The sequence below is a fragment of the Takifugu flavidus genome, chromosome 17 (genome assembly GCF_003711565.1).
Source record: "Takifugu flavidus isolate HTHZ2018 chromosome 17, ASM371156v2, whole genome shotgun sequence".
In the NCBI taxonomy this organism is placed as follows: domain Eukaryota; kingdom Metazoa; phylum Chordata; class Actinopteri; order Tetraodontiformes; family Tetraodontidae; genus Takifugu; species Takifugu flavidus.
This window is the reverse complement of record NC_079536.1, coordinates 6,230,361-6,257,660: the sequence shown is the minus strand read 5'-3', so window position 1 is coordinate 6,257,660 and position 27,300 is coordinate 6,230,361. Positions and strand designations below refer to the sequence as shown.

Here is a 27,300-nt window from a genome sequence, read left to right as displayed (position 1 = left end):
TTCACCACTAAATATATTTGCTGGCAATTGTTAAGATTTTAGCTACCAGTTTCTGATGAAAGCTTATTTAACATTACCCCCCCCCCCCCCACGTTATTTTGGAATTGTTTTTGGAATATTTATGCATATATTCTTTAGCTGATAAATTGTTTTTTTTAAGAAAATGATCCACAGTATTTCTCCAGTCGCGTCATACATATGTAAATTCAACGTTTGCATATATTCTAATTTTGTGAATGGAACAAAAAGGAAGAATACTTGTCATGCACATCCTGATGCCACTGAGAGTACATAGAGGTAATGGCAGTATATGCATTCAGTAATCCAAAGAAAGCTTATTCATGTGCGGGGAAAAGATTATACGCTCATGATAACTCTGCGTGTGTGTGTGTGTGTGTGTGTGTGTGTGTGTGTGTGTGTGTGAGTATGTCTGTGTGTAACTCGCTCTCGGCTCGCTCTGTCTATGTCTCTCGCTCTCATCTCTCTCTCTCTGTTTGTATGTCTCTCGCTCTCAGCTCTCTCTCTCTGTGTTTGTATGTCTCTCGCTCTCAGCTCTCTCTCTCTCTTTGGGTTTGCAGGTCTCTCGCTCTCGGCTCTCTCTCCTCGCGACCGTTCTCAAACGTACGTGACGTCGCTTCCTCTGTCCAACATGGCGCAGGAGGCAGGTCATTAATGGAAGTCTGAGGGATTTACCCCACCTTCTGTGTTTATTTATGTTTGTCTGTTAGAGTCTCTGCGGCTTACGTTGGTAAAGGAATACACCTCGATTCGAGGCGGCTGCAGCTCCCCCCTCGGGACCAGGGACATCTCGCTTCCAATTCCGGTGCGACATGTTTGAGGGCAAAAAGACGAAAAACATGTTTCTTACGCGAGCTTTGGAAAAGATCTTGGCCGACAAGGAGGTCAAAAAGGCTCATCATTCGCAGCTGCGCAAAGCCTGCGAGGTGGCACTCGGTAAGTTAGTGTCCTATTTTAGCTTGTCTCGCACTCATTGATGTAGACACGTCATGCACCCTGTTTCACTAACTAACCGGTCATTCTGCAACGGTGGCGCAGCGTTTAGCGCTACAGCGCCTTGTTTCCCCCCTTTGACTGTGGCTAATGGTGCTGTCGTCTTGTTTGGCAGTGTAATTTGGTAAAACACGCGTTTTTTATTCGACGTGGCACGGACTCCTTGGAAATGATTCCGTATTTAACACGGAAATGGTGCAGGAGGGGTGGGTGTTTGCAATGCTCCGCCGATGCTGCGAAACTAGTGGCGAGGCTAGAATAGGCCCTTGCTCTACGAAAAACAAAGTTCTTTACGCCAACACACTCCTTTAAAATCCATCTGGGGCCCAGCTACACGGTATACAATCGTTGATCTTAAATTGTATACGTCCAGAGGGGTACTTTCTAGCGCTCTAGCCCCTTAAAGGTGAGATGCTTGTGTCTCTTCCTGGTACACAACGGACGTAGCCGTGCCCGTTCAATGGAGGCAGGGCTGGACGACGAATTCATTTTTATTACAACTTTTATTAGTCAGCCAGCGTAATTATTGACAACGTGATCTAATTGACCCCACTGTTTCGCGGTCATGTGTAAAACTACGTGGCAAAAAAGGAGTGTGAAAAAAGGTGACAGCGGTCAAGTTCACCTTAATGCTAGGTCGGGGTGAAGTTGTCAGAGCCAAGAAACAACTTCCGGTTTCAAAATAAAATTCCGACGGACGAGTATTTAAGATTAAATGGATAATTTCGTGAAGTGCAGACTTGCATATAATGCATAATAATATTTTATTTTTTATTGCTGGGTTATTGTAATCCTGGTTTTTCTTCAAATCAATTGCGCCTGTGACTGGCAATTTAGTTTTGCTTTTATTCTTTTGCTCAGCATCCGGTTCCAGCCTACTTCTTGAGTCTTTATTGGCCACTTCATAGCAGGTGTATTTTCAACATTTTGTTCTCGCACTTGTCTAGAGCTAATAAACATATTGTTTTAGCTTAAATTTTAAGGGCAAATAAATTATAATGTACATAGCACCATAGCGAATCTCACAGACACTTTAAAAAGACTCGGTTTACTGTCCTGGACAAAGACGACTATTGTCTTACTAGGGTAGTAATATGATACTACCATATAAACCGTGACACCATGTTGTGCAGCAGTGCCAGGTTACCTGTCCAAACAATTGTTTCCTTGAGCCATTGGTCACTGAGTTTTATACCTGTAATGAGGAGTAAAGATATGCTTGTCAAATCCATTTCTGTAACCTGCTTCCATGTACATAAGCATTCATATATTTTTAGACTTATTGTTCCAGTTTATTTTAGTACCTAGCTTATGTAGTTCTTTTTAATAAAGTCATTTGAGTGGGCTCTCTGTGGCAACACTGAAAGTGGCGGCAGAAGGTGGTAGGTAGCAACCTTAAGTTTTCACTTAATTTTCACCTAAGAATCCTATTTTTCTTTCCTTCCTGGCACAGGATTATTTTGATGCCAACAAATAGAACTACTTTGTTCTTTTGTATGTTATAAGAAAACTCAGAACGTTACGGATTCAAACTAACATCATTGTAATAAGTATGCACGTCTAAATATCAGGATCCAAGTTTACAGTAGCAGCTCCATCTTTGTATCAAAAACAGCTTGGTGACCCAGTATAGCGAGTGACTTACATAATCCCCCCGGCTCATGAGGCTCTGAGACATCTCAGAGACAGTTCCTGTGCCAGAGTCCGTCACTGAAAGTTCACTGCTTTGACAGAAATGGGCATTGTATTTTTCTTGTTCCATGCATTGCAGGAGGTAAAATGTCTTTTTTTGTTCTTTTTCATACCAGCTCAGACTTATTGCTGCCTTCTTCATTATCAAGTTTAAGGATCGGCTTTGGATTTTTGCTGTATATAAGGTTTGAACACTAACAGTAGTGGTCCCAGACCAGCAGTCTCTTAAAGGAATGATTCCTGCTGAGCATATTGCTCATTATTGTTCCCCACAGGGCGCCTGATCTGTGGGTCAGCTGTAGAGGTCACTTCACACATGGAATCTCATTGCAGGTGCATCCATGTTGTTTGGACTGTACAGGAAGATATAAAGTCATTTTTTATTTCCAGAGTTAATGTTATGTCTCACCAAACCCTCGTTGCTAGAATGCTGCTTTGCTGTGTTTCTGCATTGGCCTGGAACAGGCTGACTTTAATAAGAACTTGATTTCTTCGTTATAATTTAGCAGCTATCATCTAAACAAAAAATTATTATCTTCGCACTACTTACAACACGGAACCTCTACATAAAAACATCATAAACTCATGGGTTATATGTGGTATAACATTTACGCAAGATTAAAATAATCTTAAAGTGAGACCTGTATTCTGCTGCTGCAGTTTGCTTCACTTAGAGGGAAGTGCCAGTATCCATTTTTCCATGACTAAGGCAGCGTGATGAGAATATTATGCCAGGAAATTGTTTTGAGTTAGCGCGGTGTCGGCTGGATCCCAGTGTACTTGCTCAGAGATATTGAAAATCTGAGTGCCTGGGCCATTTTCGTGATGGCATGAAGGTTAAAAACCAACACTGAGAGGCTTTGGAGAGGAGATGCACGCTCACATGTAGGCACACAGATTCAATACACAGATAAGGGTGAAAAATATAGACAGTTTGAAGCAGACTTTAATAAAGAGAATCTGTAATTCCACAGTTTTGACAGCAAACTAGAAATATATTAATCCTAAAAGAAAAAACCTTAGAGGATACAACACAAGAACCAAGGAGATTTTTAATTATCCTCAAGGTTGTTTCCTGTATTATTACCTTTCATTCAGAGCTCACAAATTAGTGCTACGACAAAGAGCAGGAGCCTTGTTGAGTCACATTGTTTAACCTTCCAAAATATGACTTGGCTTGCAATGGTTGCACAGTTTACTGAAAAAGCCTCGTCCTTAATCTATCAGCTCCTTAATATGAGGCTCTGATGGAAACATTAACCCAGAAGTTAATGTCATTGCAGCTGGGGGAAATCAGAGAAGCTGCTGATAAAGCTTGCAGCCGTTGTTGCTGACAAGAACCTGTAAATAAGGGAAGAGTAACCTTTGGTACATGTTTGTCATGTTTGTTTCGTGCTGTACACATCCTTTACACCAAATGACTCTCTTCTACTCAGACATTGCTTATTTTACTTAACTCTTTTTGACCTAATGTGACAAAATCTGCCCAAACTGGATCAAAGAGTTACAATGTGGTAAAGGGGAGATTAATTATCCTTAAAGCAAATGAGACAGACCCAAAGAAACAGCCCCTTCTCTCTTCCCTTCTCTCTCATTGTCTTTTATTTATTCATGTTATCTGTCTGAAACTGAGATCCATTTTTCTGTAAAAACAATTTATATACTTCTGCCACTGTATGTGGGGAAAAGGAGCAAGTTAGCTGTAACCCAGCCAGCCAAGGACAGTCGGTGTTAGCCATCGCTACCATCTGTGGTTCGAGCATTGCCAGCCACTTTTGACTGTACATATTTCTTAGTAATTCATCTGAATGGGCCACATTTGGAGCTCTGTGTTTGTTCTGGCACTGGGAATTTCAGTTTATTTGTACTTGTGTTATCATGTTTGAACAGAAATTGTTAGCTAGGATTGACCAGAACTTGGCAATACTTGTGACAAAACTTCATGCATGTGCATAGATCTACACGCACGTGCATGCACTGGACGGCACACACGATTTGGTAGCCTGGGCGACCTTGGACAGTGTTTCCTCCCTCCGTTTGCAAATGTAATTACGGCCGTGCAACCTTTCCTTTCAGCCTGGACAACAGAAATGTCAGGGGCCTGATTTTTCTCAGGCTCTCTGTGGTGGTTGCAGCTGTGCCGGGTTTATCTGTATTTGTTGGAAGGCGGCGCTGGATACCTTCTGAGATTTGTCGTCAGATTAGCGGCACAAAGGTGCACTTAAATCTGCATTGATATCCCTGTGGGTATTGTTACAAATGGGTCTCAAAATAGGTTATTTGTTCTAATGAATACACCAGAGATACACCCACATAATAGGATCAGTGTTAAATGGTTTAGGTCTACGCCACCTATCTGAGTCCCAAACCTTTGTCTTTCTCCTTTGATATATTTTCTACTGTCTTTTCATTATGACCTATCACCTCTCCTTTGTGTCATATTAGTAGATTTCAGTGGAAGGACTCACCCACAGAGCAGGGAGTCACCTGCATCCAAGATACAATGTCATACATGAGGTTTTTTTTCTTTTATAAAGCACATAGCTGTTCTCAAACTAGTTTATGTAACAGATGCTGTTCTGAAACCAGCCTTGGCTTTGTCCTTGCCCCTCTCCTCTCACTCCAGGGCTGACACCGCCATCACTCCAGCTGTTTTCTTGTTGTCACTGTTGATGTACAGCAGAGCCTCTCCAGTGGCCTGCCTGTTTATCTGCATCCCTCCTGGATTTGGACCAGCACGCTTTGTTTTAATTGATGAAATTAGTTCCCATGAGAAATGTTACTATTTATATGCGCCTTGTATGTTTTTTATTTGCTTCTGTGTGTGCGTCCTGCTGGCAACGATGGCCGCTTATTGAATTAGTCATCATCCAGCAGGTTTAGTCAGCAAAACTATTAACGGGCTTCACCTCCATGATGATAATGCATAGATGAGATATAGACCGTCTAGTAGATTAATATAGGTAACGGTGGTTTTAGCGATAAAGCACGTAACACATTTATTACACTCAGTCTTGCAAGCGAAGGACAGTGAGTCATTCAGTTTATAATAGCTGGCTATTTTTTGTTTGTCCAACCTGGCAGCGTGCATCAGCGAGCACTGCAAGCAGAGTAACGCTGGATTGTAAAAATAAATAAATAAATAAAAGCTCCTTTTCCTTTTTTTGTGAAAATTCCAGCTCTATTTAGCTAATTCCAGCAAAAAAAAAAAACCACTTATTGTTGACTTATGTTTGTTTTTGTATTGATGGTGAAAATGACACAAGTATTTAGCATTACAAGTACAGTTTTTATTTTATATGCCAAGCAATTCATTTTATTATCAAAGTTTTCCCAACACAGCCCCTTTCTGTGTAGTCTCATTTCCCTGACATGCACCCAACCCCCCCACCCCCCCACCCAGAGCCGGACCTGTGATTCCAGCACTCCTCGCTCTGGCAAACAGTCCTAGCAGGACGCCACTCGCTGCCGGCTCAGGAGTGCTGTGTCACGCCACTGAAGCAGGGCGTGTCTCTCAAGAAGGAGATCCGCGTTACCGGCTCAGCGAGCAGGGAGAGCTGGGGAGCAGGTTGTTTATTCACACAGCCGCCAGAAGAGGTTGGATTCTGATGTGATTCGGCATGAAAGCGGCCCATCAACCTGCTTTTTCAGAAGATGCCCTATCCGAACCTCCCCCATTGTTGTAGATATCTTGTGCGTTTGATTAAGATGGCGTGGTGTTTATCCATAGTAGAGGTTTTCCCCTGATTTGAAATCGAATCTCGTCCAAAATCCTAACCTTTCGCTGGAGCTCCCTGAACCCCTCCCCTGCTGATTCACCGGCGTTATCTACTGCAGCTGTACATTTGCATCATATCCATGCTGCTATCAGCGTTCACTGCTCATTGTACGTGCGATTGAACGGCCCCTTTGAAACGCAGGCGGCATAAAGCGCTGAAAGCTAGCGCTCGCTGTCAAGTTCTGCGTGCTGACAGTGATGTACAGGTTATCCTGTCTTCTTAGTCACACACTGTCACATAAAGCTGCTTCCTCTCATATACAAGCACGGAAGCTTCCTGGTAGGCATTCGAGGACACAGTATTCACACCTCGGCGTGCACGCCTGTGTTTTTTCCTGCACACCCTGCTACCCTCAAGCTTTGGGCCATTTCAGTGTCAGAGGTCACCCGTGATTGTTTTGTGGCGTTTCCGTCGTCCCCATCGTCTCGTGGTTTTCACAGGATGTGTCGTCTTGTTTTTATGCCGCGTTGTGTCACAAACATGGAAATTTTAAGCATTAAATATTTGTGGATCTGTTTCTGTGGCTTGGCAACTTTGTGTTTAAAAGTGGGGTTGCAGAGCTAAAGTCGTCAGTTTTTATTACCCCAACAGAAGGGCTGAAAGAGTGCAGATGATTAAAGAAGTCAGTATCGTATAACAGAAGAAGCCGTGGGGACAGTATGTCCCTGCAGCTGCCCACCATCATGCATTTGTCCCTTTGTGCTCCTTTGAGGACCAGGTCACTCATGCACCCTTCCACTTTTGGACAGCCATAAAATGGCCACTCCGCATTCACCCCAGAGGCAAGTGGAGAAATGATTAGCCATCTTTTAGCTGACTCTCCTCTCAGGTTAAGGTTAGCATTAGAGATGGCCGCCTCAGGGTTTATGGGATGTTCTCTACAGTCTAAGAAAAGGACCCACTTTGGTCAAGGTTGGGTCGGTGTCCTCAGAAAAGAACTTCCAGTATTTGACCAGTGACTGAATACAGTTGAAATCTATCAATGTATATCTGACCCTTCTGTATTAATGGTACAAATGAAATGAATGTAGGCCTGACAATCACTCCAAATGTGACATCCTGGTCACTGGAAGAGTAATAAAGTGGAAATGGCTGAAATGAAGAGACTCAGGGCTACTTTCGTACATTATAGACGTAGCAGAGGCTATATAGTAGAGTCTGTTGAGGGCTATAGCTCAGAGGACGGCAGGGTGGGTCAATCTCAGGTTAATGTATGTGCTCAGTGAGGAATTTGTTAAGTATGTCACTGTTTTTCTCACTTTTAAAACAGTATTTCTGTCTGTGGTTTCAAGAGCAACAAGCAATATGGCAGTTCTTTTCCCATCCCAGAGAGTTTTATATTAATTAGTGTTAATATGTGAATAAAAGACACATTTAAAGTTAAATAATTAATTGTGGGGGACCTGTTTTTCAACTTTCAGCTTTACATTTTGTAAATGTTAGACCTTGTGGAAATATGGAGCTGTGTCTTTGCTGTGTCTCTTTAAAGGCTTCTTTTGTGTTTAAAAGAAACATCTGAAACATCTTAGGTTAAGGAAATGCATCCTTTGCATGCTTGCACAATTTATTCATTTTCCTGGTTGCAGTATAACAAATAATTTGATATATTTTGCTTGGTTTTGCTTCAGAATGACAGTAATTGTTGTTCAGGATGTTGATCTCCACACCCTCCTGTGTGGTGAAACCCAGCTGCTAGTTGTGATTCCACATCTTTCATTTGCATCCCGCGTCTGGCCGTTCCCAGGAGTATCCAGCTCTCGTGTCTCGTGCCTGGATCTGCCTCATTGCCAACGCCGCACGTTGTTGCCACGGTTTCACTTTTGCAAATCCTGTGATGATGGCGCCTCGTCAGGTTGCCGCTAACACGCCGAGCTAATTAGGTGACAGTTTCAAAATCCATATGACAGCTCAAAATCAGACATGATGTCTTTGATAAATACTTGTCCCTCATGTGAAGACAATCCAAACTTTAGCCTTAACACTCATTTAATTATCTAAAGTGTTATTCTCATTAGGTGGGCTCCTTTGAAAGGAATGATGCAGTAAAATAATTAGACCCAAGATGCATTTTGTTTCCTGAACCGTCACTAATGCAGCTCTTGGAGCGACTGTGCCGGTTGTGTTTTAAAAAGCTTTATTACCGACGGCGTCCTTTAATGTGCAGTGCCAGTCTGTCTTTCATTCTTTCGTTTTAGCTCTATTTCCGTCTCCCTGTCATCCCTCCCTCTGTGTGTCTCTTTTGCTCTGCTCTTCAGCGCTCAGCAGCGACTTCATACAGTTGCTTTAATGCCTGGAGATCTGTGGTAAAAACACAACTGTTGACTTTCTTCATGGATACGGCGCAGAGAAGTGGGCTGGGTGAGACGCCAACCAGCCGTTTGCCATAAGGATGCGGTGGCGTGCAGTTGAAGCACCGAGTGCTATAAAGTGCATAAAAAAATGTCAGACACGAGCAGTTTTATGTATTGTGGGTGTCCGCAGACTGAAGCAGTCACGAAACTCAACCATTGAAAACAGATCTACGGACATTCCCGTGTTTTTTTCTTTTTCCTTCATTGGAATTCATAAAAAGGATCCCTTCATCACTAACATTTAGGAACAGGACCTGTACTTCCCTGATCCTTACCTAACACGTTTCTTCTCTTCTTTTTTAGAGGAGATCAAAGAGGAATCTAAAAAATTAAGGTACGTTTTCATTAAATTATGTAACACAACAATGCATCTGTGTTGTTTTCAGTGGTTTCTGCCCCTTTTCCGCCAGTTCAGCCGCTGTGAAATCCTTGGCACGCTGCAAGCCTTTTCTCCTGTATTCAGACTAATAAAGAGGATTAGAACCGTGTGTGTGAGTGAGTGAGTGGGTTTAGAACCGTGTGTGTGAGTGAGTGAGTGGGGGGGTTGCTTGTGTATATGCTGCCAAGTCATTCCAAGGACTGCCATGCATTTTTGTTCCCGTTTTTTACCCAGCATCTCCACTCAGTTTCCCTTTAAGACTTGTAGCTCAAACAGGGATGTCTGGCCACACCCAGCACATGCAAGCACTGCTATTTATAGATCCATCTCATTAGCATTATTTGATCTTTGAACAAATTGATTAAATCCAGCTGGAGGGTGTAAAGAGGTGAAGTTCCTCCCCCGAATAAGCGACTCCAGCACCGTGGTCAAGGAGCAGCCAAGGTATCAGCTGTCACATGGTCATGTTTTATGCAGGTTAATGTAGGGGTGTGGGTGCTTGATTTACACCTATTAAAGCAGATCAGGTCCACTTGCTTGTCAGGTCGCCTCGGACGGGGGCGTGAAACAAAGAATGACCCCCTGTGATCACCAGAGGCTCCCTTTTAAATAAAGCCCCCTGCTATAACACCAGGGAGTTCTTCACACAGCCGCTGCTGCCAGACTGAAAATTAATGGCTGTATTATGCTTTATGTGCCTGCTAGCCTGACATGGGGCTGATTATAAGGAGGAGGCCAGCTGACATTAAGTAGGGAGTCCAGAAATAAGCCAGAGGAGAAGGGCGCCTTGAAACACATACAGCAACACAGCTGAGAGAAATGAAGGCTGCAGCTAACCATGATGAGTCAGTGGAGTGGATGCTGTTTGCTGAATCACAACTCCCCTTTGAACTAATTGTCTGCAAGGTTTTCTAGTCGCATATGTTTTATTTCGTCCGTTCATCTTTAATCCGGGGTGTGAAATGCTTCTTTTATGTGTGTTTTTTCTACATCAACTCAGCAGCTGGCCGCCTTTTTTTTAAGGATCTCCTTGTTTGTAATGCTTTGGTTCTTGTCCAACAGTTTATTCCCTCCTATTACGCAATACTTCATCTTTCCAATCGTCCTCTGTGTGCCTGGATGCCTGTTTCGCTGTCCTGTGAGGATGTTGCTCTGAACATAGCTGAAGTCATCCTTTTTTATTGCCAAGACATAAACCATCAGCTCCTCGCCTTCCCTGTCTCTCTCTCTCTCTCTTACTATCACTGTCCTCTCTTTTTGTGCAGCTTTACCTATTCTTTAAGTACATTTTGGGCGTGGCGTTTATAAGTGAAGCAGTTGAAACAGCCATGCTTCAACCGCCTCTTCATTTATTTTTGAATTATTTTCTTAAGATATTAAAAAGCAAAATAAGTACAACTGTGGTTGTAGAGCGAGACGTGCTGTGCTCATTTTTTCATGCCCTGTTAGACATGCCTGGACGTCGAGGAGAGTGCGTGTGTGCCAGGCTGATTTGGGAACGTTGCCTCTTTTGAGGACTGGACAGTGCGATGACTGTGTTCATCCCACATAATTTTCCATTTGTTTTTCCCCAGCCCACCCAGCGGAGACGGTAAATCAAGCTCCAGTACCCTACCGCCAATCAAATCAAAGACAAACTTTATCGAAGCCGACAAGTACTTCTTGCCCTTTGAGCTGGCATGTCAATCCAAATGTCCCCGCATCGTCATCACCTCGCTAGACTGTTTACAGGTCAGTCAAAGGACTAGCTGGAGCGCATAGCCTACATACCTCAACCTATTCAGATTTTGTCTCTCTCATTTAATTTATGATATATCTCAAATATTACTCTCCAACATAAGTCTTCATTTGTCTGTGCATTTGTAGAAGCTGATAGCGTATGGCCACCTGACAGGCAGCGCCCCAGACAGCACAGCCCCGGGCAAGAAGCTCATTGACAGGATCATCGAGACCATCTGCGCCTGTTTTCAGGGGCCACAGACTGATGAGGGCGTTCAGCTACAGATTATAAAAGTGTGTTTATCTGAATACTCTTAAATGTAAAGCATCCCTAACCATCTGCGCACCTGTTTGTCAGTTTGTCAAACCCATATTTCTTCCTCCCTTCCTCTCTGTGTTTACTGTCTGCCAGGCTTTGCTCACAGCAGTCACCTCCCAGCACATAGAAATCCACGAGGGCACCGTCCTGCAGGCCGTCCGCACGTGTTACAACATCTACCTGGCCAGCAAGAACCTCATTAACCAGACCACCGCCAAGGCCACGCTCACACAGATGCTAAACGTCATCTTCGCACGCATGGAGAACCAGGCGGTACGTACGACCATCTGGAAACATTCACCTGTGTCAGCTGAAGCTGCGCTAGTGTGACAGAGGGTGGGCATTTTTAAATTCTCTGGAGGATGCAGTGCAAATATGCCAAAAGTGTTCCACAGGAAAACGTTCTGCCTGATGATTTTCTCAAACCACATGTTCTTAGATTGAAATGTGCTGTTTGCCTTGTGTCCAGAGGTACATTTACATGTTAAAGCTTGCTATAATGTCATTTTTTTTTTTCCTTTTGAATGACAATTTTTCCCCTCCTCACCTGCCTCCCTACCTTCCTTTGGACACATAGCTTACAAATCACAAGCTATCTTGGTCTCTGGCCTCCCGAAAGCGTGACCGCCAGGTAAAACGTGCAGGCCTGCTGTGATTTGCCTGATCAGAACTCTCAAACTTCTTCTCTGTGCATCCGTGATTGTGCATTAAGCTTTATCTTCATCACGCAACCATCAATACTCCTTTTTTCGTTCCTACACTGCACTGGACCAGGTATGCCGTGACTTTCCCAACCATGTGCTTGCCTTGGCTTACGTTGACTGATTTTCTTTTCCCTTTTTGTGCCACTTTACATTTCTTTTGACACTCGCACCTGCCAGAATAAACGTTTTAGCACTGATCAGCCTGACTCCCTCCTAACAGCTTTTTGTTATGATTTGTTCCTTCAGTGGCCTAGTGTGCTAATTATAGTCCAGTGAGCGACTGTCAGGCCTCCTGAAGACAAAAGGGTGGAAACCAGTCACAGACACAAGGCAGACTAATGCAGAAACCTATTGTTGTCTTGTCAATGCCTCGCCTTGTGTTACTGCACAAGGAGATCCACTTTCTTTATTTGTGTGTAGAAGGATCCTCCTGACTGCGCCTCAGCGGGGTCTGACAACACACGCACGCGCGCTCGCAGGTTGTTTGGCTCTACTATCCAACCGAGGTGGCATTTAAGTAATGAGCTTAGTTTGTTTGTGCCGGCTCTCCCGTCCCCTTCAGCTGAGGTGCCTCATTTAGCCTCGTTATCGCCATTCATATTCAATACTAATTGTTTCATTCAGAATGCCACATCATTGAATTTAGTTTGCTTACATTTAGATGTGACAGCATCAGCAGGCTGATTTAATTAGTCAAACAGCTGCCTGGAAAAGGAGATGAAGCTGATTTTCCATACATTTTACATCAATGTCACCAGCTCAGGTTAGCCAGGAGTAGCTAGAACAGTCTACATCTGTTTTGTAAATGTTCCCATATTTCCATCTGTAACTCATGGCTCTCTTTACCTAGTGTGCTTTTCCCAGCCACCCAAGTCTCTTTTTGTTGATTTACGCGTTTGCAAGTCAGATTTACAATCGCACTTAGCTTGAAAATGCACCGTGAGCTGTTAATTAAGTTTGGCTGAAAGAATTTCCACTGCCTGTAAATTCTTTGGTTTTTTTGGAACTTCTATTGATGTGTACTAAAATTTAAATGACTCATGTGTCTTTGCACGTGTTCTGAAGATAACAGAGTTGGCAGGGTAGTATTTACCCACTTTGGAACTTAATATCACTACCTCTGCCAGAAGATTCGTTGTATGCGCTCTGCATACACATCTGTGGTTCTGTTCTTGGGTCCTTGAGCACTCAGAAATTAGACTAGTTCTTGTTTTAATGGACCTGATTTGTACTTTCTATTTGTTCGATTTATTCCCTGTGTTTTCAATGTAATTCTCATTTTTTATTTTTCCTTCTGTCTTATTGATTCATTTTATTTTTTATGTTTGTACGTGTTATCCCCCCCAAATCTCTCTCTCTCTCTTTCTCACACACACACACACACACATACACACAGCTCCAGGAAGCAAAGCAGCTGGAGAGAGACCGTCACCGGCAGCATTCCCCAGTCACCCAGCACACCGTGACCGAGTCCCCCACGCTCCACATCAACCCTCCAACCAAGGGGGTCTCCCAGGAAGCAAATGGGTCCATCACTCCATCAACCCCCAGCATCAACATTCCACCCACTCCACCGACACCCACCCGGGAGGGCGACGGCAGCAGCAACAGGTCAGCATCTGCAGACCGGGAGGACCGGGGAGGGCAGGTGGAGCAGCAAGAACAACGGCCCGTTTATGAGAACCCCGATCCAGAGAATGGTTCTCAATACTGTGTGCCTGAAAATGAGCAGACCGAAGCAGATCAAGCCACCGCAGCAGCAGCAGCAGCAGCAGCAGCACACAGTAAGACTGATTTACTGTAATGTGTTTAGATAACAGCTTAAACCAACTACTCATGGGTAGCAATCATATATTATTAATACCACAGAAACAACAATACAAGCTAATGTTTTCTTACAAACAAACCCACCCACATTCTTGCTAGAACACGTATTGAGCAAGTTGTTTGTACAGCACGTCTCTGCAGTCTGGTAGGCTGTTTTTGAAGAGATCTAGTGCCCAGGCAGCCAAAGCACAGAGTGTGATTGTTCCCTGTGTAACATTAGCTGCCCGGGAAACCGATGAGGATGAGAACACCCCAAACTATGAGGAGAAAGCCCAGGAAATTGTTCAGAGTATTTTGCAGGATGTGGTCAACACCGTTGCAGGAGGTGAGTTTCATTTTGTTGGTTAGATTGAGAAATTTCTCCATCTTCATTTTTTAATAGTCATGCAGCTGTATTGAAAAAGACTTCAAAAAATGGATAACTTGTGCAACCCATTTCAAGTGTGTCTCCTAGGGCATTAGCGGCTCAGTTATCAGTGGTTGGAACATAAGTTTGGCTCTTACAACCTTCTTTTACTTTGCTTAGCCATTATTTGGCTTTAACATTTCTGCAGAATGGGCTTTCATGTGCATGTCCTGACCAAATGCAAACATCACCCATTCATATAGTAATTGACTAGACTGCAGTTCAATTATAAAATGGGCTGCATGTGTAATTCCATACTGATATCTTGTATTTACTCGATGATGAGTTTCTCTGGGTACAAAAGGTCCCCAGGAAGACGAGTGTAGTCTGTACGCCTGACGATCCAGCCTTTTGTTGAGCACAAATAATGGGAAGCTCTAAAACATCTTAAGGTCAGGTCATGACCTAACGTTCCATTAGATGTTGGAACACCACTGTGTGCAAAAAAGGATCTGTGAGCATGAGATGTAAAGCAAAAAATAAAATAAAATTCACACCTACTGTAAAATGTAAATGATTTTCATCTCCGACTGGCTCCATCTTTGACGCAGGGCACTGCTTGGACCCCACAAACCTTTGCAAAGACAGCAAGGATTCAAGCGGCGAAGGCGAGCCTGCAGAAGCAGAAGCAGAGCCAGCTGAAGCCACGACGGAGGGAATGCAGAACTGCATCGAGGATGAGGGCGCTCTGGGTAGCGACGGCGAACATGTCCATGCCAATGGAATCCCCGGAACTCCCATTTCAGCCACTTTCACTCCATCACTACCTGACGACAGACTGTCTGTTTCATCTAATGACACTCAGGTGAAGGATGGAGCGTTCTAATTATTAATCCCCTGATTGAGCCAATTGATTGAATCCTTACACTTTAGTTTCTGTCTATTGTTGATGCGCAGGAATCGGGAGTAGCTCCAGGTCAGCCACCAGGTGCAAAGTTCTCCCACATCCTTCAGAAAGATGCCTTCCTCGTCTTTCGCTCCCTCTGCAAGCTGTCAATGAAGCCACTGTCAGATGGACCACCGGATCCTAAGTAAGAGCCTGTAGAAAGGCTGTTTCCTGACCACTTAATGCTCCATTGGGTCACGAATCATGGATTATAATAACATCATTTCAGCCATATTCACATCGCTCAGCTGTTTTCTGAAGTGGTAGCGGTGTCACAGAATCTCTCAAAGATCTGTTTCATATTTTCAAAGCTCCTTGTAAACTAGAAGAATAGCCTGTTTCTACTGATCATGTCGTGGTTTGAAATGGAGGTTTCTGATTGGTTCATCACAATTGGAGTTCAATTGGAACAGGATTTCCTGTGTCTGGTTTCTGTGAATAACTCAATTCAGGCTTCTCAATTTGTCGTCAGTTTCATGTCAAAAAGCTCTGGCCTTTTTTTTTTTTTAGCAACATTTTTGTGTAGGTGCTGTATAGATCACACAACCAATTATAATACGATTTACTACACACACATATATTAATCACCAGTTTTGCTTGTATTTTTATTGTTCTATAATTAGTTTACCATGGGAATATTGTGCCAAGTAAGAAATTTGGGGCAATTACAGGGGAAACCTAGATTTATTTGGTGTGCCACATGAATCTTAATTTGCATGATCAGCAGGGATATACGGCATTTCTAAGAAGTAGTCTATCAAAATGGCCAAAATGTCTTCTTCCTGTTGGGCTCCAGCAGTAATATAGTTCAGGCGAACAGAGGAGCTGCTATTTATTTGCCTTATAGCCTTTCTTTGATGGCTGATCATTTGTATCCTTGGATGTTGGCTCCCTGCACCCTGCTGCTCCTTTGGCTGCCAGTGGTTGGTTTGAGAGAGACATTTTTTATTTATGAGATAAATATAAATATTTATACTTGGCCAGTTTCATTTATAAAATCCCAGCCTGTGTTTTTAGTTTTATCCATAACCCCTGATAGAAGTTGCAGTAGGCACATTTAACCAAATATTAGCGGCTCTAATTATCAGGGTCTGCAGCTTCATCTTTAAAAACAGTTCTAAACAGTTTTTGTTTAGCGTCTGAGCTCTGCTGCTTCTCCCTCTGCCTCAGGTCCCACGAGCTGCGATCAAAGGTCCTGTCCCTCCAGCTGCTGTTGTCCATCCTGCAGAACGCCGGGCCCATTTTCAAAACGAATGAAATGTTCATCAACGCCATCAAACAGTACCTGTGTGTGGCCCTGTCCAAAAACGGAGTCTCCTCTGTGCCTGAGGTCTTTGAGCTCTCTCTCTCCATCTTCCTCACTCTCCTCTCCCACTTCAAGACCCACCTCAAGATGCAAATTGAGGTAAAGCCAATTTGCCACACACACCAGTAGATTCAGTAACACATCGACATTTTTTCTGTTTCTTAGCTCAAACATCACCGAACATCTCAAAAAATGAAGGCATCGCTGTTTATCGCCACTGTGACATTGTAGCGTTCTGGCGCGAGACCGCAATTCAAACCGTGTTAGCGCTGCAGCTAATTTCAAATAATGTGAACTTTCTTTTGGGTGAAATATGCATTATTCACAGTCCTGGAGGGGAAAAGAAGCTAAGGTTAAAAAGGCGTACTAATGATTGCCCTGCAGTTCCTCTTGCCCTGGAGTGATGCGGAACATTCTGATATTGACTCATTCCTGAGCGCCACAGCCAGCTAACACAAACAATAGATGGAAGAAGGTTTTCTTCCTCCTGGAATTCTGTACCACTATTCTGCCCCCTTTCTAATCCGGGCCTTCACTGCCTCCTACATTCTGCAGCATTCAGTACGCTATCATTTTCGAGCTGGTGCAGTTTCAGTGGTGTGACCTCATGCTGTGTCTCTTCTGAAGTTTGCTCACATGGCTCCTGATGAGGTCTTTCAGGAACCTGATTTATTTATATTTTGCTGCCTTTTGTTTCTCTGAGTCTGCCAGGCTGTTGTTTTTCACTGTCAGGTGAATTTTTTGTGCAGGTATTTTTCAAGGAGATTTTCCTGTACATACTTGAGACGTCCACAAGCTCTTATGAGCACAAATGGATGGTCATCCAAACCCTCACTAGAATATGCGCAGGTTTGTGTTCATTTAAATCAGCTGTACAGTGTAACATAATAGTGACTATTTCTTTTTGTTTGGGTACAATCATGCACAACTTATGCTCCGTCTCTTCCACCACTCCTCAGATGCCCAGAGTGTGGTGGACATCTACGTCAACTACGACTGTGATTTGAACGCCGCCAACATATTCGAGCGCTTGGTCAATGACCTCTCAAAGATCGCGCAGGGTCGAGCCGGCCATGAGCTCGGAACAACGCCCCTGCAGGTAAATTAGACTTTCCGGCTGCATGTACAGTGTGTTGTTCTGCATTTGGATGTGAGTATTTATGGTGTTGTGTTGGGTTCTTAGGAACTGACCCTGAGAAAGAAAGGCCTTGAATGTCTCGTGTCCATCCTAAAATGCATGGTAGAGTGGAGTAAAGACCAATATGTCAACCCTAACTCTCAGACCAGCCTCGGTAAGTCATTTATGGGTTATTTATCAAGATTAGATGCCGTCTATAAAAACTTGGAATAATATTAAGAACAGAAATGTCCTTTAACTTCTACACAGTGACTGAATATTCAGTCATTTCTAATCTGTCCGGTTAACTGTGATGAATGTTCAGGCTCCCTTCCACCAGGTTGGTCTAAGTTGTTTATAGGACTGCTTGTCAATATTTGTCAGCTCAGGCTGCCAGATGAGTCTTCAGTGAATGTCCACAGAGACAGAAACACAGAATAGTCTGAAGCGAAGCAGTAGCTGACACCGAGCTGTAGCGAAAGGCCTTTCTGTAAAATGCCAAGCTTATCCTGTTTGCAAATCCCCTCTGTCTCCTGAGTAATCTGAAGCATCTCAGGGGTCAGAATTTCTCATTTGATTGTTGAATTCTTCCCACTGAATGCAAAATAGTTGTCATCTGCACTCTTTAAACTATGGATTGCTCTTGTTTTCCTCTTTTTCCTTTCTTTTGTCTTGAAAGCAAGAGCAGGTAACAGTCATGCAGTTCCGTGTTTGCTAGAATGTGATGTTCTAATGGAATTTTGATTGACGCCTGTTGTGGCATTAGCTTTAGATGAGTTTGTGCTAGATTTGCATCATTGTGTTAATCCTGTGTTAATATTAGAGATTCTTATGAGTCAGTATAACCCTACAGCCTAACAAACGACTCCACGATCAGTTCATTTTGCCCTCCTCTCTCTACACAACTCTACCTTTCTCTGGCTAAGAATGAAGCACAATCTCCCGTTACCATTGTACCGTCGTGAATGTTTTAAAGAGTTTCCGACTGGTAATCGGAGCAGGGCGAGGGAGGGGACCTGCTCCTGCAGCTCTGGCAGCAGATCTAGATTTACAAACTGTTTGTTCTGTCCTTTTGCTCCTTCTTTACCCACCTGCTGCTTTTGAGGTGAACAGCTTTTTAATATCCACTGTCCTTCTTTATACCCAATAAGTGTGATTTATTTTTTATTTTTTGGAAAGTAAGCACGTGACTTAACACCATCCCTCCCTTAATATGCTAGTTTTTTTAAGCATTAGTTTGTTATTTAATATATATTTTACCCTTCAGGCCAGGAGAAACCATCAGAACAGGAGAATTCAGACACCAAGGCGCCAGAAACCATCAATCGCTATGGGAGCATTAACTCGCTGGACTCCACGGCGTCGTCTGGCATCGGCAGCTACAGCACCCAGATGTCAGGCACTGACAACCCAGAACAGTTTGAGGTCCTCAAGCAGCAGAAAGAGATCATTGAGCAAGGCATCGACCTGTACGCTCACACACTTAACATTTAAACTTTTTCAAACTGTGACAGTAGTATTCAGTCTGTGTCTCTGGATCGCAAACAGGTTCAACAAAAAACCAAAGCGGGGAATCCAGTACCTACAGGAGCAAGGAATGCTGGGTACAACTCCCGAGGATCTTGCTCAGTTTTTACACCAGGAAGAACGGCTTGATTCGGTAATGAGGATTCAAGCTTTAGTTAAATCAAAGTTATCCAAATATGTTGACAAGGGGCAAATTGAGCCATTTTATTTTTGTGTTTCAATGTATTAGACTCAAGTGGGCGAATTCCTGGGAGATAATGACCGTTTCAATAAAGAGGTGATGTACGCCTACGTGGATCAAATGGACTTTCAGGGCAAAGACTTTGTGTCTGCGCTGCGAATGTTCTTGGAGGGTTTCCGGCTCCCCGGAGAGGCGCAAAAGATCGACCGCCTCATGGAGAAGTTTGCAGCAAGATATCTTGAATGCAATCAGGGGTGCGTTTACGTGTCAGTCCGTTGAAAATGCTGTTTTGCACGCCTGGCTTACATTAAGGTTCGATTTTAACAAACTATCTCTGTTTTCTGGTGCAATTTTCCAGGCAAACCCTCTTTGCCAGTGCTGACACAGCATACGTCCTTGCCTACTCAATCATTATGTTGACAACAGACCTTCACAGTCCGCAGGTAAGCAGGCCTAAAGAACAACCTCAGATATGAGGGCAGCATCAATCACAGGAGTTGCATAGGCAAACGTTGACCTACATGCTTTTTGTTTGCAAAGGTGAAGAACAAGATGACGAAAGAGCAATACATCAAGATGAACCGCGGCATCAACGACAGCAAAGACCTACCAGAGGAATACCTCTCAGCCATCTATGATGAGATTGCGGGGAAAAAGATCGCCATGAAGGAGACTAAAGAGCTTACCATGAAATCCAATAAGCAGAGTGAGTCTCATTGCTTGAGAGGTTGATTACCTTAAACTCTTTATTTCCTCATCACAGTAAGTTTGTTTCAGAATTTAAAACTAGTTCTATGTTGAGTATGTTTTGGTGGCTGCCTGATGCTCAGGTGTTGCCAGTGAGAAGCAGAGACGTCTGCTCTACAACTTAGAGATGGAGCAGATGGCCAAGACGGCCAAAGCCCTAATGGAGGCGGTCAGCCACGTTCAGGCTCCGTTCACCAGCGCTACACACCTAGAGCACGTCAGGCCTATGTTTAAGGTAACAAGGAGACATACATGGGCAAGTTTCTCACAGTTTCAAAGGTAATATTTAATCCTGATGTTGTTCCTCAGTTGGCGTGGACACCGTTCCTTGCTGCTTTCAGCGTTGGCCTTCAGGACTGCGATGACACTGAGGTGGCATCACTGTGCCTGGAGGGCATCCGCTGCGCTATCAGGATAGCGTGCATCTTCTCCATCCAGGTACTGCTGAATAAACGCTCATCTTCATAGCGCGTCACACTGAAACACTGCACCCTCTTTCTGTCTCCAGCTGGAGAGGGACGCGTACGTACAGGCGTTGGCGAGGTTCACCCTGCTGACAGCTAGCTCCGGCATCACAGAAATGAAGCAGAAGAACATCGATACCATCAAGACCCTCATCACTGTGGCCCACACTGATGGCAACTACTTGGGCAACTCCTGGCATGAGGTGTTCTGTCACATATTGCATTTAATCCTGCAAATCTTTTTTTTTTCCCAATCTTGTTATTTGATTAAAGGTTATAACTTAAAATGACAGTAGACATGTGAAAATAGAGCTATGTGCAGTTTGTGTTTTACATATACATTTTCTTCATTTTAAATTGTCAGATCATGAAGTGTATCAGTCAGCTGGAGCTGGCTCAGCTGATCGGCACAGGGGTGAAGGCCCGCTATATCTCAGGGACCGTTCGGGGAAAAGAAGGTTTTATTACAAGCACGAAGGAGCAGAACAACGATGAGTACCTGGGATTAGGTCGGTAACCAATTTTCAAAAGCAAGTATATTTAGCAAATTGTTATCATTCTTCATTTATTATTTCTAACCGTGTCTGGTTTGTTTACAGTCGGGGGAACTGTGGACCGAAAGCAGATTGCCAGCATTCAGGAATCCATTGGAGAGACCAGTTCCCAGAGCGTAGTGGTGGCTGTGGACAGGTACTGCAAAACAGAATTTTGAAACAAGGATAACATCATTTAACTGGTGTGCGCTGTTGTGAGTTATTTTGTGTAAAATCTTCTGATGTAGTGCCTTTTTTAATTTGTTTCTGCTGTAGGATATTCACTGGTTCCACCAGACTAGATGGTAACGCCATAGGTGAGTCCTGATTCTAACTTCTTACTTCAAGCACAGGAAGTTTTTCCAATTTTTATAATCTTCTCTCCTGTCCTGACAGTTGATTTCGTGCGCTGGCTGTGTGCCGTGTCCATGGATGAGCTGGCCTCGCCCACACACCCACGCATGTTCAGCCTACAAAAAATAGTGGAGATCTCCTACTACAACATGGGCCGCATCAGACTGCAGTGGTCCAGGATCTGGGAGGTTATTGGGGACCACTTCAACAAGGTGGGCAAGGAGAGCGATGAAAACAGAAATATAAAACAAACTACAGTCTTAGAGTAAAAAAGGGTGGGGTCTTTAACTTTACTCCTGGATGGCCAGGATTAAATAAGATCTACCTCTGTGCAGGTTGGCTGTAACTCCAACGAAGATGTGGCGATATTTGCCGTGGATTCTCTCAGGCAGCTGTCCATGAAGTTCTTGGAAAAGGGGGAGCTAGCCAACTTTAGATTCCAGAAAGATTTTCTGAGGCCTTTTGAGCATATCATGAAGAAGAATAGGTGAGGAAAAGTATCATTTTTAATTGCATGGTGTGACAAAAAGCAATTTGACTTCTATTTCTGGGCTCTTTCTTAAGACTGTCGGGTCTTGCTCCCTCCCTACCTTCTGCTATCCTTTCCTACCCTCTGTTTTCCCTATAGCTGTGGGTGTGCATATTGTTTGTCAAGCAAACATCTTAACTGACCCATTTTAGTCTGTTTGCATTAGTGTGCCAGTGAATCCATGTAAAAGCCAACTTATCTGTTTTCTTGGTTCGATTCAGCCCTGAATGGATTCTGACCATGTATGAAGAGCTGTAATTCTTTTCTGTTATGAGTGTTTGTGTGCCACACATCAAAAGGCAGCAACCTTTTCATTCATGTGAAAGAGGAGCAGTGCAAGAATAAATCCACCCACGGATCGAGCAGACTGAGCCATGGCAGGCAGCCATGGAAACCCTGCAGCACAGTGTCCATTAGGTTCACTCATCGTGCCTCCTGTGTGCAAAGATGTTTTTTCTCTCATTCATAAGTGCTGAGCAATTAAGGAAGCTCTTTACTCTGGAAACAGTTTGTGCAAAACAGCGCTCGTGTCTTTTGCTCTATCAGGTCACCCACGATCAGAGATATGGTGGTTCGATGTATAGCCCAGATGGTAAACTCCCAAGCTGCGAACATCCGCTCAGGCTGGAAAAACATCTTCTCCGTCTTCCATCTGGCTGCTTCAGACCAGGATGAAAGCATCGTAGAACTGGCCTTCCAGACCACCGGCCATATCGTCAGTGAGTCCCACTCAGGCGCCCTGGAAAGCATTTATTAATGCCAAAACCGCTAATGAATTTTTAAAACCTGATTATGTTAATCTCGTGGTCATCCGTTTTTAATCTTGCCCTTTCTTACCATCTTTGCTGTTGTTTGCGCTCTCTCTCTCTCTCTCTCTGCCCCCACAGCGAATGTATTTGAAAAGCACTTTGCGGCCACCATCGACTCCTTCCAGGATGCTGTTAAGTGTTTGTCCGAGTTCGCCTGCAACGCTTCCTTCCCAGATACCAGTATGGAAGCGATCCGCCTCATCCGACACTGCGCCAAATACGTTTCAGACAGACCTCAGGTCAGCATTAGGGCTTGGCACCATAATTGACATCATAAAGCATAGGAACATTACATCATCCAAGTAGCACGGTGGTCATTCAGTGTTTATTTATATTAGCTTTGGAGCAAGAAATTAAACTTGTCTCTTATTCCTACTGTAGGCCTTCAAAGATTACACCAGTGATGACATGAATGTAGCCACAGAGGACCGAGTGTGGGTGCGGGGGTGGTTCCCAATTCTGTTTGAGCTGTCCTGCATCATCAACAGGTGTAAGCTGGATGTCAGGACCAGGTAGGAGCCCATAGCTGAAACTTCTTTTGTAGAAGTTATTAAAGGAAAGTTTCCAACGTGTGCATGTGTGTCAATATTTCCAGGGGATTGACAGTGATGTTCGAAGTGATGAAGACCTATGGGCACACCTTTGAGAAACACTGGTGGCAGGATCTGTTTAGAATTGTCTTCAGGATCTTTGACAATATGAAGCTCCCAGAGCAACAGACTGAGGTACGCAGCCGTCCAATTCACCGTTGTCTGAATGGTTTTGTGTGATCAACACGATCTCTGCGCATGATCCTGGTCTCACCACGATTGCCTGGCATCCTCAGAAAGCCGAGTGGATGACCACCACCTGCAACCATGCACTTTACGCCATCTGCGACGTCTTCACCCAGTACTTCGAGGCCCTCAACGATGTCCTGCTGGATGACATCTTGGCTCAGCTCTACTGGTGTGTGCAGCAAGGTGGGTGTGCAGCAGCGCTTCACTCATCTAAACCACGCCTCAAAACCGCTTCGGGATTTTTAAAATTCACTCCTTCCCTATGTTGACAGACAACGAGCAGCTTGCCCGTTCAGGCACCAACTGTCTGGAGAATGTCGTCATCCTGAATGGAGAGAAATTTTTACTAGAGACATGGGACAAGACGTGTAACTGCATGCTGGACATCTTTAAAACCACCATACCACACGCGTAAGCCTTCATAAATACACAATTTAGCCTCTTGGATTTAGCAAAACAGGCATTTTTTTTGTAAATTGTTTTGTAAGGTTAAGGTGGTGCATCTTTTTCAGGCTGCTAACATGGAGACCAATAGGGGCCGACGGAGAACACATGACCACTCTGTCAGACAAACAGCTGGTGAGGAAATGTGTGCAAGTCTTGTACCTTTTAACTTATTTGCCTTCTTCCCATTCATATATGTTTCTGGGTGTATGTATAAAGACTTATCTGTGTTGCCCTCAGGACTCCATTTCCCAGAAGTCACTGGATATACAGAGCCGGTCCGATGACCAACAGTCTATCAGCAGTGCTGACAGGTTTACCACAGAGAACCATCGGCAGAGTCAGTTCATCTCAGCCTCAGGAATTGGTGAGGACAACTCCAGGAGCAGGACCCCGACGAGTAAGAACGTGACTCCGCACACATGCCGGCCCTCCTGGATATGTGTGTTCTCATGGATATCCGCTTGTGTGTTCCACAGAGGTCCAGGAGCAGCGCCTGTTTGCAGCGTTGCTGATCAAATGTGTGGTGCAGCTGGAGCTGATCCAGACCATCGACAACATCGTGTTTTTTCCTGCCACCAGTAAAAAAGAGGATGCTGAAAACTTTGCTGCTGCTCAGGTACAAATGAGAATCTAAGATCAAAAAAAGATTTTTTTTAAAATAAATTTAAAATTAAACTGGCTGTTTTGCCTTTCAAGCGAGATGCGTCAAATCCAGCAGATCTTCCAGCAGAGACCCAGGACCAGGGTATGTACCGGTACCTGACCTCTCAGCAACTTTTCAAGCTTTTGGACTGCCTGCTGGAGTCGCACCGCTTTGCCAAGGCCTTTAACTCCAACAACGAACAGAGGACATTGCTGTGGAAAGCAGGTAGAATCTCATTTAACTGTATAGTTCTCATGCAGTTGGGACTTTACTGCATGTATGATAAATGAATATTTGTTTGCGTGTCTAAAGGTTTCAAAGGGAAGTCTAAGCCCAACCTGTTGAAGCAGGAAACCAGCAGCCTGGCATGTGGCCTGCGCATCCTCTTCCGTATGTACACGGACGAGAGCCGCCAGGATGCCTGGGAGGAGGTCCAGAGACGACTGCTCAAGTATGCCACAAACACAACAGCATCCACTCTCACGCTAATGCTTCATGTGTCTAAATCAGGGCAGCTCAGACAGTCATCATTACAGTTACATTCCTGTCCCCCTCTAACCGCCACTCGCCCACAGGAAATGACCTAAATGCACAGAGATGCTTTTGGCAACGGCCGCCACATTAGCAGCAGAGAATTCTGTTGACACTGATTTGTTTTTGTGGTTTTGGTGTAAATTTATCTCAGTAATGATGTCCTCTACAAAGAAAAACACTCACTTAATCCATTCAGCCCAGCTATTTGCTTCAAAACTGGGTTTATGCTGGAGATCATTTTTCCCTTGAAGTGTAATCATCATCCTTCACTTAGAACAAATTGATTCTTTTAAAACGCCTCAGTCTTTTTGGTGTTGTTACAATGTAGTTTTCTTCAGTTTTCTGTAAATGCCTGCTTCTAAAAGGTGTGTGTGTCTTCTGTAGTGTGTGCAGTGAGGCTGTAGCGTACTTCTTAGCTCTGACCTCAGAAAGCCACAGGGAGGCCTGGACCAACCTGCTGCTGCTCTTCCTCACCAAAGTGCTGAAGATCAGTGACGAGAGGGTAAGGTTGAATTCTGGGCCTTACCAGGAAGTAAATGAGGCTAACTGCTAAAGTACTTCTGCTTTGTCTGCTTTTTTTTCCTCCCCCACCCTCAGTTTAAGGCCCATGCTTCCAGATACTACCCTCTGCTGTGTGAGATCATGCAGTTCGACCTTATCCCCGAGCTGCGGGCCGTCCTGCGAAAGTTCTACCTGCGCATCGGCCAAGTGTTTAACATCGCACAGCTGCCAGAGGCCGAACAGGACCTTCAACCGGCCGGCGTTCAGCAGGAGTCCAATGCAGAGCTGGGGGAGGAGGCGCAGTGATGACGGACAGTCCACCCACCTAACTCTGACAGCGCCTTCTGACCTCGCCTCATTTCAGAACTCCACAGGCGGTTTAAGACGAACTGCTGACTTTGACCGGCTGATTATGAGTGGACCTGCTACCGCCCACCCGCACCCTTCACACTCGTAACCACAGAAATGTCTTGTACAAGGTGTAGCGATGCATCCTCTGGATAAACCTGCTGATAAACAACTGACAGTCTGCTCAGAAAGAATATATTAAAAATATGTGCTTCTCACTGTATATTCAGAAACTAAATGGCTGGTTTCAACACACAAGGAGACGTTTGGTGACAAAGAACTGTGACATTTGACACGTGTTGATATTAATCCTTTCTGTCTGCGCTGCAGATGGCTAACATTAATGTCAAAAGCCTCTTGGATGAAACTAGTTGTACAGATCTGCGGCTGTGTAATATAATCTTAACACTAGATTTCAATTATTTTTGTTTATTTTCTGCTGCACTTGATCTCTTTTTTTAAATGCACTGTAGATTTTACTTTAGTGGTAATTTATTTGACTACATCTCCCATTGATCGGTGTGATTCGCAACTGGGGAAGAAGACGAAAATTGAAGGCTTAAATTATTCCAATTTATATGTTCTTATCAGAGATTGATGACAGCTGGGGTTATAAAACTGGAAGATATCAGAGCAACCTGATGTAAGCTGCTTTTGATTCACTCGTCTGTTTTAATGTTTGACTTTAGTTTTCACTCACGTGTACAAAATCAAAAGTTAAATAATATATTTAATGTTTTTTTTCTCTCTTTGGTTTTGGGGAGGTTATATGTATAGAAAAAAGGACAATGTTAGGTGTGCTTTAAGTATGAATGGGATGCATTCCTCATGGATGTAGAAAATGAAATGTATATGATACAGCAATGTAAAGTTTTCTATGTTGCAAACAAAATATGTACAACTTTCTGTACAAGTACATCATCTGGCATTCTAATCAGGTTCTAGGTCAATAAAGTTTTTGGACTTGGTTGATTTGAAATGCTGTTTTTTATTTTTTTTCTTGTAATTCTTTTTTTGCATCCAAGAATCAACTAGACGTGTGCGTTGTTTGGAAATTTGTGGCTGTTATAGCTCTAGCTGACCAATAGGGGTCACCGTAGGGCTTGTTTTTGAAGCTTTGATGTTCATATCTTGAAAAAGCTGTTGGGGCTTCATATAATCATATTTAGAAGACCATGATCACGCTTTTATTTTTATTTTTTTATTTTGGGGGGTAATTTGTCGATTCAAATACGGCAGTCGATATTGCAGACCTACGTTACTTAACAGCGCCGCTAGATGGAAGTATTTACTTTAAGGTTGAGGATGTACTTCCTGGATTAAACCATATTTTCCTTCAAAGGGGTTTTACATAATGTGAAATACCTTATATTTATAAAGCGATGACCACTTCACGCTACATATTAGT

The 27,300-nt window shown here is 43.7% G+C and overlaps 1 protein-coding gene across 2 annotated transcripts; it reads left to right on the top strand.

Moving 5' to 3' along the window:
• The first annotated feature begins 627 nt into the window (after nucleotides 1-627).
• On the top strand, nucleotides 628-26,871 carry arfgef1 (ADP-ribosylation factor guanine nucleotide-exchange factor 1 (brefeldin A-inhibited)). Of its 2 annotated transcripts, XM_057013765.1 has the most exons (40): nucleotides 628-954; nucleotides 9,137-9,167; nucleotides 10,787-10,943; nucleotides 11,079-11,225; nucleotides 11,344-11,523; nucleotides 11,828-11,881; nucleotides 13,351-13,738; nucleotides 14,002-14,106; nucleotides 14,739-14,992; nucleotides 15,085-15,218; nucleotides 16,244-16,478; nucleotides 17,129-17,228; nucleotides 17,339-17,478; nucleotides 17,563-17,671; nucleotides 18,764-18,965; nucleotides 19,045-19,156; nucleotides 19,253-19,458; nucleotides 19,563-19,647; nucleotides 19,745-19,910; nucleotides 20,035-20,186; nucleotides 20,261-20,389; nucleotides 20,460-20,618; nucleotides 20,780-20,924; nucleotides 21,015-21,105; nucleotides 21,225-21,265; nucleotides 21,345-21,514; nucleotides 21,638-21,789; nucleotides 22,378-22,550; nucleotides 22,719-22,879; nucleotides 23,022-23,152; nucleotides 23,236-23,365; nucleotides 23,467-23,602; nucleotides 23,692-23,830; nucleotides 23,932-23,998; nucleotides 24,104-24,263; nucleotides 24,343-24,482; nucleotides 24,563-24,734; nucleotides 24,822-24,960; nucleotides 25,428-25,545; nucleotides 25,641-26,871. In XM_057013765.1, the coding sequence occupies exons 1-40, from the start codon at nucleotides 831-833 to the stop codon at nucleotides 25,848-25,850; spliced, it is 5,844 nt and encodes a 1,947-aa protein (XP_056869745.1). In that variant the 5' UTR covers nucleotides 628-830; the 3' UTR covers nucleotides 25,851-26,871. The 2 variants fall into 2 exon arrangements, with proteins under 2 accessions (XP_056869745.1, XP_056869746.1); XM_057013766.1 differs by lacking the exon at nucleotides 11,828-11,881.
• The last annotated feature ends 429 nt before the right edge of the window (nucleotides 26,872-27,300 follow it).